Source organism: Piliocolobus tephrosceles, chromosome 10, assembly GCF_002776525.5.
Source record: "Piliocolobus tephrosceles isolate RC106 chromosome 10, ASM277652v3, whole genome shotgun sequence".
Taxonomy (NCBI): Eukaryota; Metazoa; Chordata; class Mammalia; order Primates; family Cercopithecidae; genus Piliocolobus; species Piliocolobus tephrosceles.
In genome coordinates, this window is record NC_045443.1 from 91,798,809 (window position 1) to 91,816,628 (window position 17,820).

Genomic DNA, 17,820 nt, shown 5'->3' on the forward strand with positions numbered 1-17,820 from the left:
TAATAGACCCTAATGAAAAATAAATTTTAAAAATGCCTGAAATTTGAAATAACAATGTTAAGGAAACTTGGAAAGATACAAGAGAATACAGATACAAAATTCAACAAAATCAGAAAAAAATCATGATATGAATGAGAAATTTTAGAGAGATAGATATCATAAAAAAGAACCAAACAGAATCCTTGTAGCTGAAGAATTTCATGAAGAAAATTAAAAATACAATCAAGAATTTCAGCAACAGTTTAGATCAAGCAGGAAAAAGAATTTTTGAACATTAAGGCAGGTCTTTTAAAATAATCCAGTCAGACAAATAATAATAAAGAATAAAAGGGATGAAGAAAGCCTATGAGATTTATGCGACACCATTAAGTGAACACATATTCACATCATAAAATTCCAGAAAAATAAGAGATGGAAAACGGTATCAAAAATGTTGTAAACAAAATCTAACTGTAGAGTTTCCAAGTCTTAGGAGAGACATGAATATCCAAATCCAAAAAGCTCAAAGACCCCAAACTGATTCAACCCAAAAAGGTCCTCTGCAAGGCACACTATACTCAAACATCAAAAATCAAATCAAAGAATTCTATAAACAACAAGAAAAAAGCATCAAGTCATATATAAGAAAATCCCATGAGACAAACAGATTTCTCAAGAGAAACCTTATAGGCAAGAAGAGAACAGAATGATATACTCAAAAGTAGTGAAAGAAAAATAACTTCCATTCAAAAATACTATACCCAGCAAAACTATCCTTCAGAAATGAAGAAAAAACAAAGTCTTTCTCAGACAAGCAAAAACTGAGAGAATTAATCACCACTACCCCTACTCAACAAGAAATTCTTAAGGGAGTCCTACAACTGAAAATGAAAAGACAATGACTATCATTATGAAAACATGCAAGAATAAAACTCACTAGTAGAGCAGATAGATATACAAATGAGAAAGAAATAAAACTTTGTCACTACAGAAATCCACCAAATCACAAATATAAACAATTAAGAGAGTAAGAAACAAACAGAAGATCTACATTACAACCAGAAAACAATTAACAAAATGACAGGACTAAGTCCTTGCCTATCAAGAATAACTTTGAATGTAAACAGATTACATCCCCCAATTAAGACACACAGACTGGGTAAAGGCATAACAACTCAAAGCCCAAATACATGCTGCCTAAAGGAAACTCACTTCACCCATAAAGACATACATACTCTGAAAACGAAGTGAAAAAAAAAAAAACTCCATGCAAAGAGAAACCAAAAATGAATAGAAGTAACTTACTTATATCAGATAAAATAAACTTTAAGTCAAAAACTGTGAAAAGTTTGTCACACTGTAAAAAGAAACTGTAAAAAATAGTTTTTAAGCTGTAAAGAGACAAGGAAGTTCATTATATAACGGAAAAAAAAAAAAAACAATTCAGCAAGAGGATTAACAATAGTAAATATGTATGCATCAAACACCAGAGAAGCAAATATAATTATTATCTAAGGGGAAAGACAGACACCAATGCATTAATAGTAGAGGACTTCAATACCCCACTCTCAGCACAAGACAGATCACCTAGAAAGAAAAATAGGATTTAAACTACACCATAGACCAAATGGACTTCACAGACACTTGTAAAACACTTCATCCAGTAGCTGCAGAATGCAGAATACTCATTCTTCTTCTCTTTTTTTTTTTTTTTTTTTTTTGAGATAGAGTCTTGCTCTGGTACCCAGGCTGGAGGGCAGTGGCACAATCTCGGCTCACTGTAACCTCTACTTCCTGGGTTCCTGTGCCTCAGCCTCTCGAGTAGCTGGGATTACTGTCACACACCACCAAGCCCAATTAATTTTTTTCTGTATTTTTAGTAGAGACAAGGTTTCACCATTTTGGCCAGGCTGCTCTCCAACTCCTGACCTCAAGTGATCTGCCTACCTTGGTCTCCCAAAGTGCTGGGATTACAGATATGAGCCACTATGCTTGGCCAGAATATTCACTCTTCTTAACAGAACATGGAGTATTCCATAGGACAGACCATATGTTAGGCCACAAAAGAAGTCTCAATAAATTTTTAAAAATCAGTATCATATCAAGTATATTTTCTGACAACAGCAACATAAAACTAGAAATCAGGAACAAGAACTCTGAAAGGTGTACAAATACATGAAAATTAAATAACACGCTACTGAATGACCAATGAGTCAAGGAGGAAATTAAAAGATAAACTGAAGGCCGGGTGTGGTGGCTCACACCTGTAATCCCAACACTTTGGGAGGCTGAGGTGGGAGGATCACAAGGTCAAGAGATTGAAACCATCCTGGCCAACATAGTGAAGCCCTGTCTCTACTAAAAATACAAAAATTAGATGGGTGTGGTGGCACGGGCCTGTAGTCCCAGCTACTCGGGAGGCTGAGGCAGGAGAATTGCTTGAATCTGGGAGGCAGAGGCTGCAGTGAGCGGAGATCGTGCCACTGCACTCCAGCCTGGCTACAGAGTGAGACTCTGTCTCAAAAAAACAAACAACAACAACAAAAAACAAACAGAAAAATTTATTAAAAACAAATAAATAAAAACAAAAATACAACATACCAAAACCTATGCAATGAATACCGCAAAAGCAGAATTAAGAGTAAAAGTTTATACCAATAAATGCCTACATCTAAAAGTACAAAAACTTCAAATTAACAACATAATCATGTTCCCCCAGGAACTAGAAAAACAAGAACAAAATCCAAAGTTAGTAGACAGAAATAAAACATAAAAATCAGTACAGAAATTTACAAAAAAGGAGACTAAAAAACCATAAAATATCAACAAAATGTTGGTTTTTTGAAAAAACAAAACTGACAAAACATTAGCTAGACTAACTAAAAGTGAGAAGACCCAAATAAATAAAATTAAAAATGAAAAAGCAGAAATTACAGCTGATGCCACAGAAATACTAAAGAACATTAGAGACTATTATGAGCAACTGTAGGACAACAAATTGGAAAACCTAGAGAAAATGGATAAATTGCTAAACACACAAAACCTGTCAAGATTGAACCAGAGGAAATACAAAACCTGAACAGATCAATAATGAGTAACAAGACTGCATCATCAATAAAAAGTCTCCCAAGAAAAAATGTCTAGGACTAGATGTCTTCACTGCTGAATTCTACCAAACTTTTAAAAAAGAACTAATACTAATTCTTCTCAAACTACTCCCGAAAATTGAAAAGGAGAGAAATCTTCCAAACTCATTCTATATGGCCAGCATTACCCTGACACCAAAACCAGACAAGAACACAACAAAAAAAGAGCACTATGGCCAGTATCCCTAATACATACAGATGCAAAAACCCTCAATAAAACACTAGCAAACCAAATCCAGCAACACATTAAAAAGATTATTCACCATGATCAAGTTGGATTTATCACAGGTATGCAAGGATGGTTCAACATATGCAAATCAATAAATGTGATACATCCTATCAACTGAATGAAGAAAAAAAGGATAATTTCAATACATGCAGAAAAAGCATCTGATAAAAATTCAGCTTTCCTTCATGACAAAAACTAAAAAAAATTAGGTATAAAAGAAACACACCTCAATACAATGAATACCATATATGACAAAACCACAACTAACAACATACTGAACAAAAAAACATTGAAAGCTTTTCCTCTAAGAACCGGAACAATACAAGGATGTCCACCCTCGTCAATCTTATTCAAAACAGCACTGGAAATCTCAGCCAAAGCAATTAGACATGAGAGAGAAATAAATGGCTTCCAAATAAAAAAGAAGGAAGTCAAAACTGTCCACTTAAGGTGACGTTATCTTATATACAGAAAAACCTAAAGATCCTACCAAAAAGCTCTTAGAACTTGTAATTCATTAACGTTTCAGGATAAAAACTCAACATACAAAAATCAGTAGCATTTCTACATACTTAACTAACTGGAAAAGAAAGAAATCTTCTTTATTATAAAAATTAAAATATCTATGAATAAATTTAACCAAGGAGGTAAAAGATCTCTAGAAGGAAAACTATAAAATACTGATTAAAGAAATTGAAGACACCAAAAAATGAAAAGAAATCTCTTGTTCACAGATTGGGAGATTAATACTGTTAACATGACCATACTACCAAAAGTGATCTACAGTCAACGCAATTTCTACCATATTACCAATGAATTTCTTCACAGAAATTAAAAAAAAAAAAAATCTTAAAATTTGCATGGAGTCACAAGATTCCAAAGAGTCAAAGCAATCCTGTGTAAAAAGAACAAAGCTGGAGATATCTATCACACTATCTGACTTCAAAATATGCTACAAAGCTATAGTAACAAAAACACCATAGTACTGGCATAAAAACAGATACACCCACCCAATGAAACAGAATAGAGAAGTCAAAAATAATTCCACATATTTACAGATAACTGATTTTCAACAAAAGCACCAAGAAAATACATTGGGGAAAGGACAGCCTCTTCAATAAATGATTCTGGGAAAACTGCATATCCAAATGCAAAAGAATAAAACTAGGTCCATCTCTCATCATATATAAGAATCAAAGACTTAAGTATGAGGTCCCAAACTATGAAACTACTACAGGAAAACACAAGGAAAAGACTTCAGGACATTGCCCTGGGTGAAGATTTTACGGGTAAGACCTCAATAACACAGGCAACAAGTTGGGCATGGTGGCACATGCCTATAGTCCCAGCTACTTGGGAAGCTGAGGCAAGAAGATCACCTGAGTCCAGAAATTTTGTGCTGTAGGTGCTATAGTGTGCTATTCCAATTGGGCATCCACATTAAGTTTCGCATCAGGATAATGACCTCCGAGGAGTAGAGGACCATCAGAATGCCTAAGGAGGGCTGACCTGACCCAGGTCAGAAACAGAGTGGGTCAAAACTCTATGCTGAAGAATAGTAGCATTGCACCAGTGAATACCCACTGCAATCCAGCCTGGGCAACACAGCAAAACCCCATCCTTTATATAACTACAAAAACAAAATAAATAAAACAACCATAACAACAGAAAATGCAGGCAACAAAAGCAAACATAGATAAATGAGATTGTATCAAACCAAAGTTTCTGCACAACAAAGGAAACAATTAACAGAGTAAAGAGACAACCTATACAATGGGAGAAAATATTAATACCTGCAAACTAACCTTTTTTTTTTTTTTTTCTGAGACAGAGTTTCCCTCTTTTTGCCCAGGCTGGGGTGCAATGGCATGGTCTCGGCTCACCACAACCTCTGCCTCCCAGGTTCAAACAATTCTTTTGCCTCAGCCTCCCGTGTAGCTGGGATTACAGGCGCACACCACCAGGCCCAGCTAATTTTGTATTTTTAGTAGGGACGCGGTTTCACCATGTTGGTCAGGTTGGTCTTGTACTCCTGACCTCAGGTGATCTGCCTGCCTTGGCTCCCCAAAGTGCTGGGATTACAGGTGTGAGCCATCACACCTGGCCCACCTGCAAACCCCATTTATCTGACAAGGGATTAACATTTAGAATAAACAAGAAACTCAAACAACTCAATGGCAAAAAGCCCCAAATAATTCCATTTAAAAATGGGCAAATGATCTGAATGGATTTATGAACTTATGAAAAACATTTATGAAAAATTGTTCAACCTAACTATTCATCAGGGAAATGCAAATCAAACCACAATGAGATTTCATCTCACCAGCTAGAATGCCTACCGTCAAAAAGACAAAACAAATGTTTTCAAGAATGAGGAGAAAAGGGACTCTAATACACTGTTAGTGCAGATGTAAATTAGTATAGCCATTAAGAAAAATAGTACGGAGGCTCTACAAAAAAACTAACAACAGGCCAAGTGCAGTGGCTCACACGTGTAATCTCAGCACTTTGGGAGGCTAAGACAGGCGGATCATGAGGGGTCAAGAGTTGGAGACCAGCCTGGTCAACACAGTGAAACTCCATCTCTACAAAAAAATACAATCAATCAATCAATCAATTAGCTGGGTATGGTGACACACACTTGTAATCCCAGCTGCTCAAGAGGCTGAGGCAAGAGAATCACTGGAACCTCGGAAGCAGAGGTTACAGTGAGCCACGACCATACCACTGTACTCCAGCCTGGGTGACAAAGTGAGACCCTGTCTCAAAAAAAACTGAAACAGAACTACCACAGGACCCAGCAATTCCACAACTGGGTATATGCCCAAAGCAAAGGAAATTAGTATGTCAAAGTGATATCTGCACTCCTATGTTTACTGTAGAACTATTCACAATAACCAAGATATGGAATCAACCTAAGTGCCCATCAACAGATGGATGAAGAAAATGTGGCACATATAAACAATGGAGTACTATTCAGTCATTAAAAAGTACGAAATCCTGTCGTTCATGGCAACATGGACAATACGGAGGACAATATGTTAATTAAATAAGTCAGGCACACAAAGATATATACTGCATGTTCTCACATGTGGAAGCTAAAAAAGTTTGTTTCATGGAACTAGAGAGTAGAATAGTGGTTACTAGAGGCTGGAAGGGTAGTGAGGAGGGAAGATACAGGTTGGTTAACAAATACAAAATTACTATTGGATAGGAAGAATAATTTCTGGTGTTCTACAGCACTACAGGCTGACTATAATTAGCACTAATTTATTGTATATTTGAGCGAGAAGAGACGATTTTGAATGTTCCCAAATGAAAGAACGCATTAAATGTTTGAGGTGATGGATGTGCTAATTACCCTGATTTGATCATTACGCACTGTATACGTGAATCAAAATATCACACTGTACCCTGTAAACATGTACAACTGTGTGTCAATTAAGTTTTTAAAAAACATGAAATAAGTGCTGGTGAAGATATGGAGAAATTAGAAGCCTTGTGCATTTTTGGTGGGAATTTAAAATGGTGCAGCCACTGAAGAAAACAGAATGGTAGTTCCTCAAAAAATTACAAACAGAATTACAATATAATCCAGTAATTCCTCTTCTGGATATACACCCAAAATAACTGAAACCAAGGTTGTAAGGAGATATTTGTACATACATGTTCATAATAGCATCATTAACAGCTAAAATGTGGAAGCAATCCAGGTGTCTGTAAACAAATCAATAAATACAGCATATAAGCAGAATGAAATATCATTAAGCCTTAGACAATAATGAACATTAGGTCAGGCGTGGTGGCTCACACCTGTAATCTCAGCACTTTGGGAGGCTGAGGTGGGCGGATCACCTGAGGTCAGGAGTTCGAGACCAGCCTGGCCAATATGGTGAAACCACATCTCTACTAAAAATACAAAAATTAGCCAGGTTTGGTAGCAGGCGCCTTTAATCCCAGCTACTTGGGAGACTAAGGCAGGAGAATGGCTTGAACCTGGGAGACGGAGGTTGCAGTAAACTGAGATCATGCCAATGCACTCCAACCTGGGCAACAGAGTGAGACTCTGTCTCAAAATAATAACATTAATAATAATGACATTATGCTAAGTAAAATAACCCAGTCCAAAAAAAAAAGACATCATGCTGAGTAAAATAACCCAGTAAAAAAAAAACAAAAAAACAAAAAAAAAGACAAATACTGCTTGACTCCACTTACAAAGGTATGTAGAGTAGTCAAAAATCCTAAAAGACAGAAAGTGAACTGGTGATTATCCAGGGTTGGGAGGATGGGGTAATGGGGAGTTATTGTTTAATGGGTACAGTTTGTTTTACAAGGTGAAAAGAACTCTGGAGATGGATGGTAATGATGGTTCCACAATATGAATGTATTCAATACCACTGAATTGTACACTTAAAATTAGTTAAGATAAAAAAAAAAAACAAAAAACAAAACAAAACAAAAAATTAGTTAAGATGCGAGATTTTATTTTTATATGTATTTTATCAATTTTCAAATATTGGAAAAAAATTAATGAAATCCCAATAAAACTGCAAATAAACTTTTTTATGGAGCTAGACATTAATATTCAAGTTGATATGAAAAAACAAACATATAACACTAGCTAGGAAAATACTGAGAGAAAAACTCTAAGGACCGAGTACCACCACCAGATATTAAAGCATACTATAAAGCCTCTATAATTAAAGTATCATAATAATGGTGCAGGTGCCTAAAGTCCCAACTACTTGGGAGGCTGAGGAGGGAGGATCGCTTGAGCTCAGGAGTTCAATGTTACAGTGAGCCATGATCATGCACTCCAGCCTGGGCAACAAAGAAAGACTCTGTCTCTAAATAAAAATTGAAACAAAATTTTTTAAAAAAATTGTAAAATGGCACATGAACAGACAACCAGATGAGTGAAACGGAATAGAAAGTCCAGAAATATACCCAAGTATATATGGAAATTTAAAATACAATAAAAGCATCATTATGAATCACTGCGGCAAAGACAGGTTTTTAATAAAAGTGTGAGACAATCAATTAGCTACTTAGAAAAAACTAATTAAATCCATACCTCACAGCATACAAAAAAATACACTTCAAATAGATCACAGAACTAAATGTAAAAAATGAAACCATACAAGCAAAAGGAAGTGAATTCCTCTTTAACCTCAGTTCAGGGAGAGACTACTAACTCTGACTTAATACCCAGAGCAATAACAGATTAAATTTGATTACATAATAAAAATTTTTGCATGGCAAAAAAATAACAGAAGCAAACTCAAAAGACTGCTGACACACACTGACAGAAAATATCTGCAGCATAATCCTAATATATAAAGAACTCCTAAAAAGCAAGGTAATTAAAAAAAAAAAAATTTTAAGCAAGGTAAAAAAGGCCAAAAAAACCAAGCACAATAGGGAAAGACAGGAACAAACAATTCATACAAAAATGATGTAAAAATGGCCCTTAAACAAATGAAACATTGTTCAATCTCATTTATAATGTGAGAAATGCAAATTAAACTACACTAAGATGCAAAGTGATATAATTCTCTTGGATGGAAATTTGGCAATATCCAACAAAACTGCATATGATTTACCTTTTGACCCACCAATTTACTTCAGAAATTCACCCTGAAGATACACCTCCAGAAAATGAAAATATTTACATGTACAACATTATTAATTGCATCATCAGTTGCAATCACAAAATACTGGAGGCCAGGTGCAGTGGCTCAACACTTTTAATCCCGGTACACTGGGAGGCCCGAGGTGGGCAGATCACCTGAAGCCAGGAGTTTGAGAGCAGCCTGGCCAGCATGGTGAAATCTCACCTCTACTAAAAATACAAAATTTTAGCCAGTTGTGGTGGCATATGCCTGCAATCTCAGTTGCTCAGGAGGCAGGAGAATCACTTGAATCCCAGAGGCGGAGGTAGAGGCTGCAGTGAGCCAAGATCGCCCCACTGCCCTCCAGGCTGGGCGACAGAGCAAGACTCTGTTTCAGAAAAAAAATAAAAGACAAAATATTGGAAACTACATAAACATAAGAGATTGTTTCACTAAACACTGATAGAAACATACAGTAGAGTGCTATGCAGCCATAAAAAAGAATGAAGTTAATCTCGATGAACTAATCTGAAGCAGTTTCCAGGGTACACTGATAAGAAAGAAGGAAAAACACAATGACATCTGATATTTGTGAGGAACAACAACAACAACAAAAAATGTAGGAAGTCTAAACCAGAAGCTAATGAGATTAATCTCACATGGGGCAGGATAGAGGAGAAAAGATGAGGGAAATGGGAACAGGGTAGAGTAGATGTGGGAAGTGGCACCTTTTTGAGTTTTTTTGTTTGTTTGTTTTTTGTTTGTTTGTTTTTTGGTATATTACAGTTCTGTCTTTTAGAACCATGTAGATATTTCAAAAGCCCAACACACAAATAAATAAATAAATAAACAAGGATGAGGTATGGACTCAAAATAGAATAGAACAGAAAGAATCAACCTGCTTTATAAGTAAATAACAAACCACATTAAAGGAGAATTCAGGGAGAAAAATCCTAAGTAACTTTGGAAAACAATATTTTGACTATATACTCTAAGGTTAAAGATAAAAACAACTATACACAAATATTACATGTAAGTTAATGGGTCTGTTTTTCACTGAGTGATGAGTTAGCAATTCTAAAACAACTTTATATTCTAGGACTGAGGAAATAAGTAAATACAGTATGAATAATGAGTATCAGTTTTCTCACTGTCAAAAGAATTGCAAGTAGGAAAAGAGGAAGGCCAGAATGAACTCCATGGTGCTGGAACAGAGCCGGAAATATCAATGTAAACTCAAGATTATTAATATAGAGAAAAAAATAAAGAAATACACATAAATGTGTACTTTTCAGTTCACTGAGAGGACCTAGAAGCAGTGATTCTCTAGTACCAACAAGCATACCTAGAGCCGAGATTTTGGTTTCTAAATGCCATTCTCCAATTAAAAAGGAATCAAAGCACCTCAGAGAAATGCTTAATTCCAGGGCTGGGGCAGGGAAAGTGAAAGAGAATCATAGAACATCCTGTAATGACAGAAAAAAGTCACAATAAATCATGGGATTATGTCAAAAGGACATGGGATTCAACTTGAAAGATCTTCCAATAGTCAAATCTGAGAAAAGTTGAGCAACAAAAAATATTATAACAAAATATTATAATCTATAGAAAAAATATGAATGTATAAATCCATAGTGATATAAATATATCTAGAGGAGAATGGAAAGCTCTTCCTTTCAGGAGAATTTCAACTAATAAATGTGGAAGGATCACAGAAATGGAAAGATCACCATTTGGCAAACGCTAGAATTATAACTGTTTCAGATAATAATTATCAATGGATACTAAAATTAATGGAAGAATACATAAAGGCAAAATATGAGAATATTTACCTAGACTTGAAATATCATATGGGCAACCACAAGATAATTATATATTACAAAGGGGAAAAAATAGTAATTTTATAGGGGAAAAACATGGCAGACGGCACCTTAACCAAGTGATCAAAGTTAAAATCACCAGTTAAGGGGCCAAATCATGAACCTCCTATTATGATGCACTGAGGACACATGACTTTGATGTTTTCCTAAAAATACCTAACCTGAATTTAACCATGAAAAATGCAATACAAAACCAAATTGAGAGAGGATATACAAAATACTGACAAGTATTTGTCAAAGCGTTCATACGTTCCATATTAAAAGTAACTAAATGCAATGTGTGATCCTGGATTGGGTTTTAGACCAGAAAAAAGACATCAGTGGGACAACTGGTAAAATTTGAGTACAGTTAATAGATTTTATAATAGTAATGTCTGATTTCCTGATTATATTCATATTAATTTCTTAATCTTGGTTATTATAATACGGTTACATAAGGTATCCGTATTTGGGAGATCAGGGTGAAGGGCACATGGGAATTCTTTGTACTACTTGTACATCATTTTGTTAACTCTGACATTATTTCAACATGAAAAACTTTAAATATATATGTATATATCACCTAACACTCTGAAGCTCCTTCCTGGTGATCTCTTCTGCCATCTGTGAAGCCCGCAATTTCTCCTCATACTGATCCTTTTCAGATTGCCTCCAGACATCATGTTCCACTTTCATTTTCTCCAAATCTGCTAATCTGTTCTCGAGTTCTAACCTAAAACAAGAGATCATAATTATGTTACAAGAACTATAATATAGATGATATGACAGCAAAATGTTTTCATTTGCAAGGATATTTAAGTCAAACTAAGGTAATTAAGTACTTACTTTTCATCTTGTAATACCACAAGTTTTTGATAACCTTCTTCTTTGGCAGCTTGTACTTTACGTATTAATTCACGATCCTTTTCTACTAAGAGCACTTTGTGGTGTTCAACAGCTGCTTTGAGAATTTCATTGTCTGACTGTAATCCTAGTGTTTTTTAAGGAGAAAAATGTACTATATTCAATGTCACTAAGATGACAAGTCACATTTAACAGCAAGCATTCATAAGCTGTAAGACAACTAAAAGAATGTAGAAAGTCTCTATGAATATATATTCTCAATAATACTCACATCATTAATAAACTCTCTTAAAATAAGAATGAAACAGGATAAAACTCAGAGCAAATTTTCCTGTCACTGTTTATTTAGTGCATACACATATAAAAACTTTAATAAAAGGCTACATACATTTCCTCATTCAAACACTGAGAGTTGAGAACAACCTGGATGATAAACCAGAGGTTTACTTTCCTCACCTCTAAAGGGGTTCTGTGACCTAAGCCTCTAAGACAGCATCATAGACAAAGCTAGCTGATAGCAGAGTGAAATAAATCACAAAACTCTTCAAAACCTATTGATTCTAGCAGAATTGCCAGATTTCTAGCAGAAGTATAAATAACATGGACACTTTCAAGTTCATACAATGAATTCAGAAATCTTTGTGATGAAATGGCAAATACTTTGCAGATGGAATAATTAAAGCAAACTCACATCTAACTCAAGTAAAAACAAAATGCAGCATCCTTTAAGTTCATAAAAAAATTTATTCCCTACCTCTATGGAAATCCATGAGTCAAATAAACAGAAATTAATAATTGGAAAAAATCATTCACAGCATACAGACACGGTGTTAGCACCTGTAGTCCCAGTTACTGAGGAGGCTTAGGCAGGAGGATCATTTGAGCCAAGGAATTCAAGGCTAGCCTGGCAACAAGGTGAGACCCCGTTTCAAAACATGAAAGGCATTCATCATAAACTCTGTCTGAAATGAGTTCAACTACAGATCAACTCAAGGATAGCTACAGGCCAAATGTAAGCTTATTTAAATACTTCAAGTAAGAAACAACATAAATAATGAGGAAACCTGATGAGATGGATGTTCTAAGATTAAACTGGAACTTAAAAATAAGCCTACTTGGCCAGGTGCAGTGGCTCACACCTGTAATCCCAGTACTTTGGGAGGCCGAGGCAGGCAGATCATGCGGTCAGGAGATCGAGACCATCCTGGCTAACACAGTGAAACACTGTCACTACTGAAAATACAAAAAATTAGCCAGCCTGGTGACAGGCGCCTGTAGTCCCAGCTATTCGGGAGGCTAAGGCAGGAGAATGGCATGAACCTGGGAGGTGAAGTTTGCAGTGAGCCGAGATCACACCACTGCATTCCAGCCAGAGGGACACAGCGAGACTCCGTCTCAAAAAAAAAATAAATAAATAAAAAATAAGAAAATAAGCCTACTCTGCACTAGGCTACAATGACTGGCCTAGGGTCTACATAAAAAATTTTTTTTAATTGAAAAAAATTAAGCCTGGAACTCAATTATCTTCTTCACATTCTCTAGACTTAAAATGTCCTGAGACTAATAAACTATACAATAGATTTAAGATTTATAAATGACGAAGTATGGCATCCCATTTACAAAGTTCATTTATGTATCCAAAAACGATGATAAAAACATGATTGATTTTTTAAAAGTTATTAAATCTTACAATGAACAACACACTCAACATATAATAAACATTTCATATGTACTCCAAAATTTAAACTAAATTAAGTTGAAAATCTGGAAATAAAAATTCAGGTTCAACTATTTTAATAATTTGAGTTCATATCTGAAAATAAGCAGTAGCAGCAGCAAGGGAAATCACACATTACCATCCAGTTCACTTTGAATCTTATTCCTTTCTCTTTCTAGCTCACTCTTAGCCCTTGCTGTCTCCAGTTTGATGTCTGTTATTTCCAGTTTGTTTGAATGTTTAAGTTCTTTCACCTGTTGATAATTGAAAATTGAAATTACTATTCGTCATTTTCTTGTCATTCAATACTTACCCCAAAACATAAGTGGTAACGAGAAAACGCTTTGGTAGTAAAGTAGAGTCTAAGTACCTTCCAAGAAGAAAGGAGTGTCAGTGCCTGCAACAGTAGTTCAAATAAGGAGACATCAAGAAAACACTGTTCTTTCCTAACAGAACTGAGGCATTTCTTTACGAATATCTATGTATGGTCCTCTGGCTTAATCTTGCCTTAAAGACTTAATTACAAGTATCTAAAATCAAATATTTGATGACTGGAAAATCTGCAGGGAAAAAATCCTGAAACTTTTTAAATTTGTTAATATTTCTAAAAGACAGGGTCTCACTATGTCATCCAGGCTGGAGTGCAGTGGCACGGTCATAGCTCACTTTAACTTCAAACTTCTGGGCTCAAGTGATCCTCTCTCCTCAGCATTCCAAGTAGCTGTCAGGACTACAGGTGCACACCATCACTTACACTCAGATAATTTTTCAATTTTTTTGTAGCAATGGGCTCTTGCTATGTTGACCAGGCTGGTCTCAAACTCCTGGCCTCAAGCAATCCTCCTGCCTTGGCCTCCTAAAGTGCTAGGATTATAGGTGTAATCCACTGCACTTGGCCTGAAACCTTCCTTTTAAAAAGTGTCCATAGCTGGACACAGTAACTTGCACCTAAAATCCCAGCTGAGTCAAGAGGCTGTGGCAAAAGGAAGTGTCTGAGGCCTGGTGTTGGAGACCAGCCTAGGCAACATAGTGAGATCCTTTCTCTTAAAAAAAAAAAAAAAAAAAAAAATTTAAATTAGCCCCTTAGTCCCAGCCATTGGGGAGACTAAGAGGATCACTTGAGTCTAGGGGTTTGAGGCTGCAGTGAACTATGATTGTGCCAATGTACTCCAGCCTCGGCAACAGAGTGAGACCTTGTCTCTAAAAAAATTAAAATTAAATTTAAGAATAAAAAATGTGTTAGGGACAAAGAAGGTACTCTAGGTAGAAGGAACAGCATATAAAATGTTATTATGTGTATAACATCACATGGTCTGCTCTTAAAACAAGCTATGTATTACATGGAGAGCACTAGCAGATGTGAAATCTGTGGAGGAATGGCAGGGAATAAACTTTATATACCATACGAAAGCATTGTTTTTCGGTTAGCTGTTGAAGGTGGTACAATTAATAAATGCAAATCTGTTGGCTTAAGAACTGAAGGTAAATAAATCAATTAAGAGGCAAAGAATGAATAAAGGGGGGGAAGGAAGAATCAATTAAATCTGGTGACAAAATAGTCTGTGTATAGATTGTGTCTGTGTGCGCATGTGCACAAGTATGAGGTAGGGGATAGAGGCAGGAACAAGTATAAATCACATAAATTCATTTTCCATAGCCCTTCTCTTTGGTAAGGAGCTTCTAAAATTAGATATAGTCATATAATAAGGATTTAATCAATACAAACATAAAGATTAGATGACCCGTTTTCTGATATATTACCCAAATATAGAAAACTATGGAATCAGAGTAGGAAACTACAAATATATACAAGTCAAATACAGAAAATGTGAGATGGTAGAAACAAGAAAGTAAAAGACAATTTACTTAAGAGTCCAATAAAAACCCCATAAAAACTGGAGTTGGGAGTCAGACACAAATCAAAAAGAGGTCTTAGAGCCAAAGAGGGCAAGGATGAGAAACAGAAGTGTCTTACTGGAAGAGACTCCATCAACAAAAGGTCCTGAAAATGTTTCAAGGAATAGTTTCATGCAAAATCCTCATTTAAAGGAAATAAACAGAAAAGTGAGTACTGCCTTTGTACTGGTAACTACAATAAGACATCCCTCCAAATTAACTCATAGATTTTTAAATGACCGTTCATAAAATGGCGACCTTGTGCTGACATCAGTTTTGCATTTTTATTTATTTATTTATTTATTTTTATTTATTTATTTATTTTTTCTGAGACGGAGTCTTGCTCTGCCGCCCAGGCGGGAGTGCAGTGGCCGGTTCTCAGCTCACTGCAAGCTCCGCCTCCCAGGTTTACGCCATTCTCCTGCCTCAGCCTCCCAAGTAGCTGGGACTACAGGCGCCTGCCTGGTCGCCTGGCTAGTTTTTTTTTTTTTTTTTTTTTGAGACGGAGTCTTGCTCTGTCGCCCGGGCTGGAGTGCAGTGGCCGGATCTCAGCTCACTGCAAGCTCCGCCTCCCGGGTTTATGCCATTCTCCTGCCTCAGCCTCCTGAGTAGCTAGGACTACAGGTGCCCGCCACCTCGCCCGGCTAATTTTTTTTTTATTTTTTAGTAGAGACGAGGTTTCACCATATTAGCCAGGATGGTCTCAATCTCCTGACCTCGTGATCCGCCCGTCTCGGCCTCCCAAAGTGCTGGGATTACAGGCTTGAGCCACCGCGCCCGGCCTTTATTTATTTTTTGAGACAGGGTCTCGCTCTGTCGCCCAGGCTGGAGTGCAGTGGCTTCATCTCAGCTTACGGCAACCTCCGTCTCCTGGGTTCAGCGATTCTCCTGCCTCAGCCTCCCGAGTAGCTGGGATTACAGGCATGCACCACCACACCTGGCAAAATTTTGTATTTTTAGTAGAGATGGGGTTTCACCATCTTGGCCAGGCTGGTCTTGAACTCCTGACCTCATGATCCACCCGCCTTGGCCTTCCAAAGTGCTGGGATTACAGGCACAAGCCATCACGCCCAGCCTGCATTTTAAATTTCCTTTTGGAAGTTCTTTTCTACAAAAGTAAGTTTTATAAAATGATGTTCACATGAAAGCAGCTGAGAATTTGTTTTAATACTTAAACTTTCTGTAGATTGAGTTTTACTACATTATAATTTCATTGACAGAATTTAAATTACAAATACTTTAAAATTTTGAAGAAATACAATTACAAAGAAAATCCAATCACTATGACAAATGTAATTATAACCTGCTATTATATACTAACTGTAAAAGGGGAAGAATGACACAGCATTTCATTAACAAACATACTATAGCTGCATAAGGTGGAAAATTAGAGCCATCTGATTTCATAGGAAGTTGATTCATCTCATGGTAACTTCAAGATCTACAAAAACTTATTTTTCATTTCACCCTAAGATTTATTGAAATGAGAAGACATTTTTAACTAAACTATAATTATTGAAACTGAAAGAACACCGAATAGGAAGTCAAGCAACAAGTGAGGTCTGTCTTCAGGCCTACTTTTGCTGTTAAACCAGTGGTATATGCTCAAGCAATTTACCTGTCCTCTCTGCATTCAAATTTACTCATCTATGGATCTTAAGCTTTTCTTTATTGCCTTATTTATATCATCCTAACATCACCGATGTACTTATACTGTTAATTTCCTAAAAATATACTAAACAGAATTTTACTTAAAATAACATATGAACATTTATTACCCAGTAATGACAAATAATAGCACTTTTCTATGAGTAATCTGAACCAAATTCCAAATGTTACAATAAGGTTTCTTTCTGCCCCTAGATCCCTGGTTCTTAATCTTCTTTGTGATCAAGTCCCGAATCCTAGGAAAATTAGGGATTTTTAAAAAATAAAATGCTCATGTTAAAATGTTGCATAAAATTTCAAGTAATTCATGGTCTCCTGAAGCTCCACTGGATCAAGTCACCCTGTTCTTCACAGAATGTCTGCCATATAGATTCTGGCCTTCATGTTGTGAATTTGCTTTATGCTTTTGACACAATGGAAGTATTCAGATATTACTAACAAAACTTTAATAAATGTCAAAACTGGCAATACTGGGCATTTTACAGGGGGTCAGGATCTGTTAAAGTACACATACTCACAAAAAGACACACAAGAGCACAGTATAAACAAGCAAGAAACGGAAATATAATTGACAGTATGTATTATCTAAGAAGCCCTGGATACAGATTCCAAAGAGACAGTACTTAAATCCTGATCTTTTTCAAAGTTCTGAGACATAATTACCTCATTAATTTAGGTAAATAAGGACAACTCTGTTGGGTGGCTTCCTTAAAACTATCTTTTATTGGCATTCTGAAAATGAAAAACGTTATGAGGGAACTAGAAGAATTTACCTCGCTGAATGTGAAATCTCCTTAAGGTCATCATTTTCAGGCCATCTTTGGTAACACTTTTTAATCATCATTTT

The 17,820-nt window shown here is 36.0% G+C and overlaps 1 protein-coding gene across 15 annotated transcripts in view; it reads right to left on the reverse strand.

The window, feature by feature from the left end:
• CEP83 (centrosomal protein 83) overlaps nt 1-17,820 on the reverse strand; it is a 196,575-nt gene that overhangs the window by 91,688 nt on the left and 87,067 nt on the right. For 14 of the 15 annotated variants that reach the window (XR_002734697.2, XM_023226730.2, XM_023226650.2 and 11 more), the window contains 3 exons: nt 13,549-13,663; nt 11,675-11,819; nt 11,412-11,561 (listed from right to left, as the gene is read on the reverse strand). Coding sequence is in view for 14 of the 15 variants with exons in the window: in XM_023226730.2 (XP_023082498.1) it covers nt 11,412-11,561; nt 11,675-11,819; nt 13,549-13,663 (410 nt within the window). In the remaining variant the exon portion in view is untranslated. Of the gene's footprint in view, nt 1-11,411; nt 11,562-11,674; nt 11,820-13,537; nt 13,664-17,820 lie in introns of those variants that run through there. The other variant, XM_023227067.1, reaches the window with a different exon arrangement.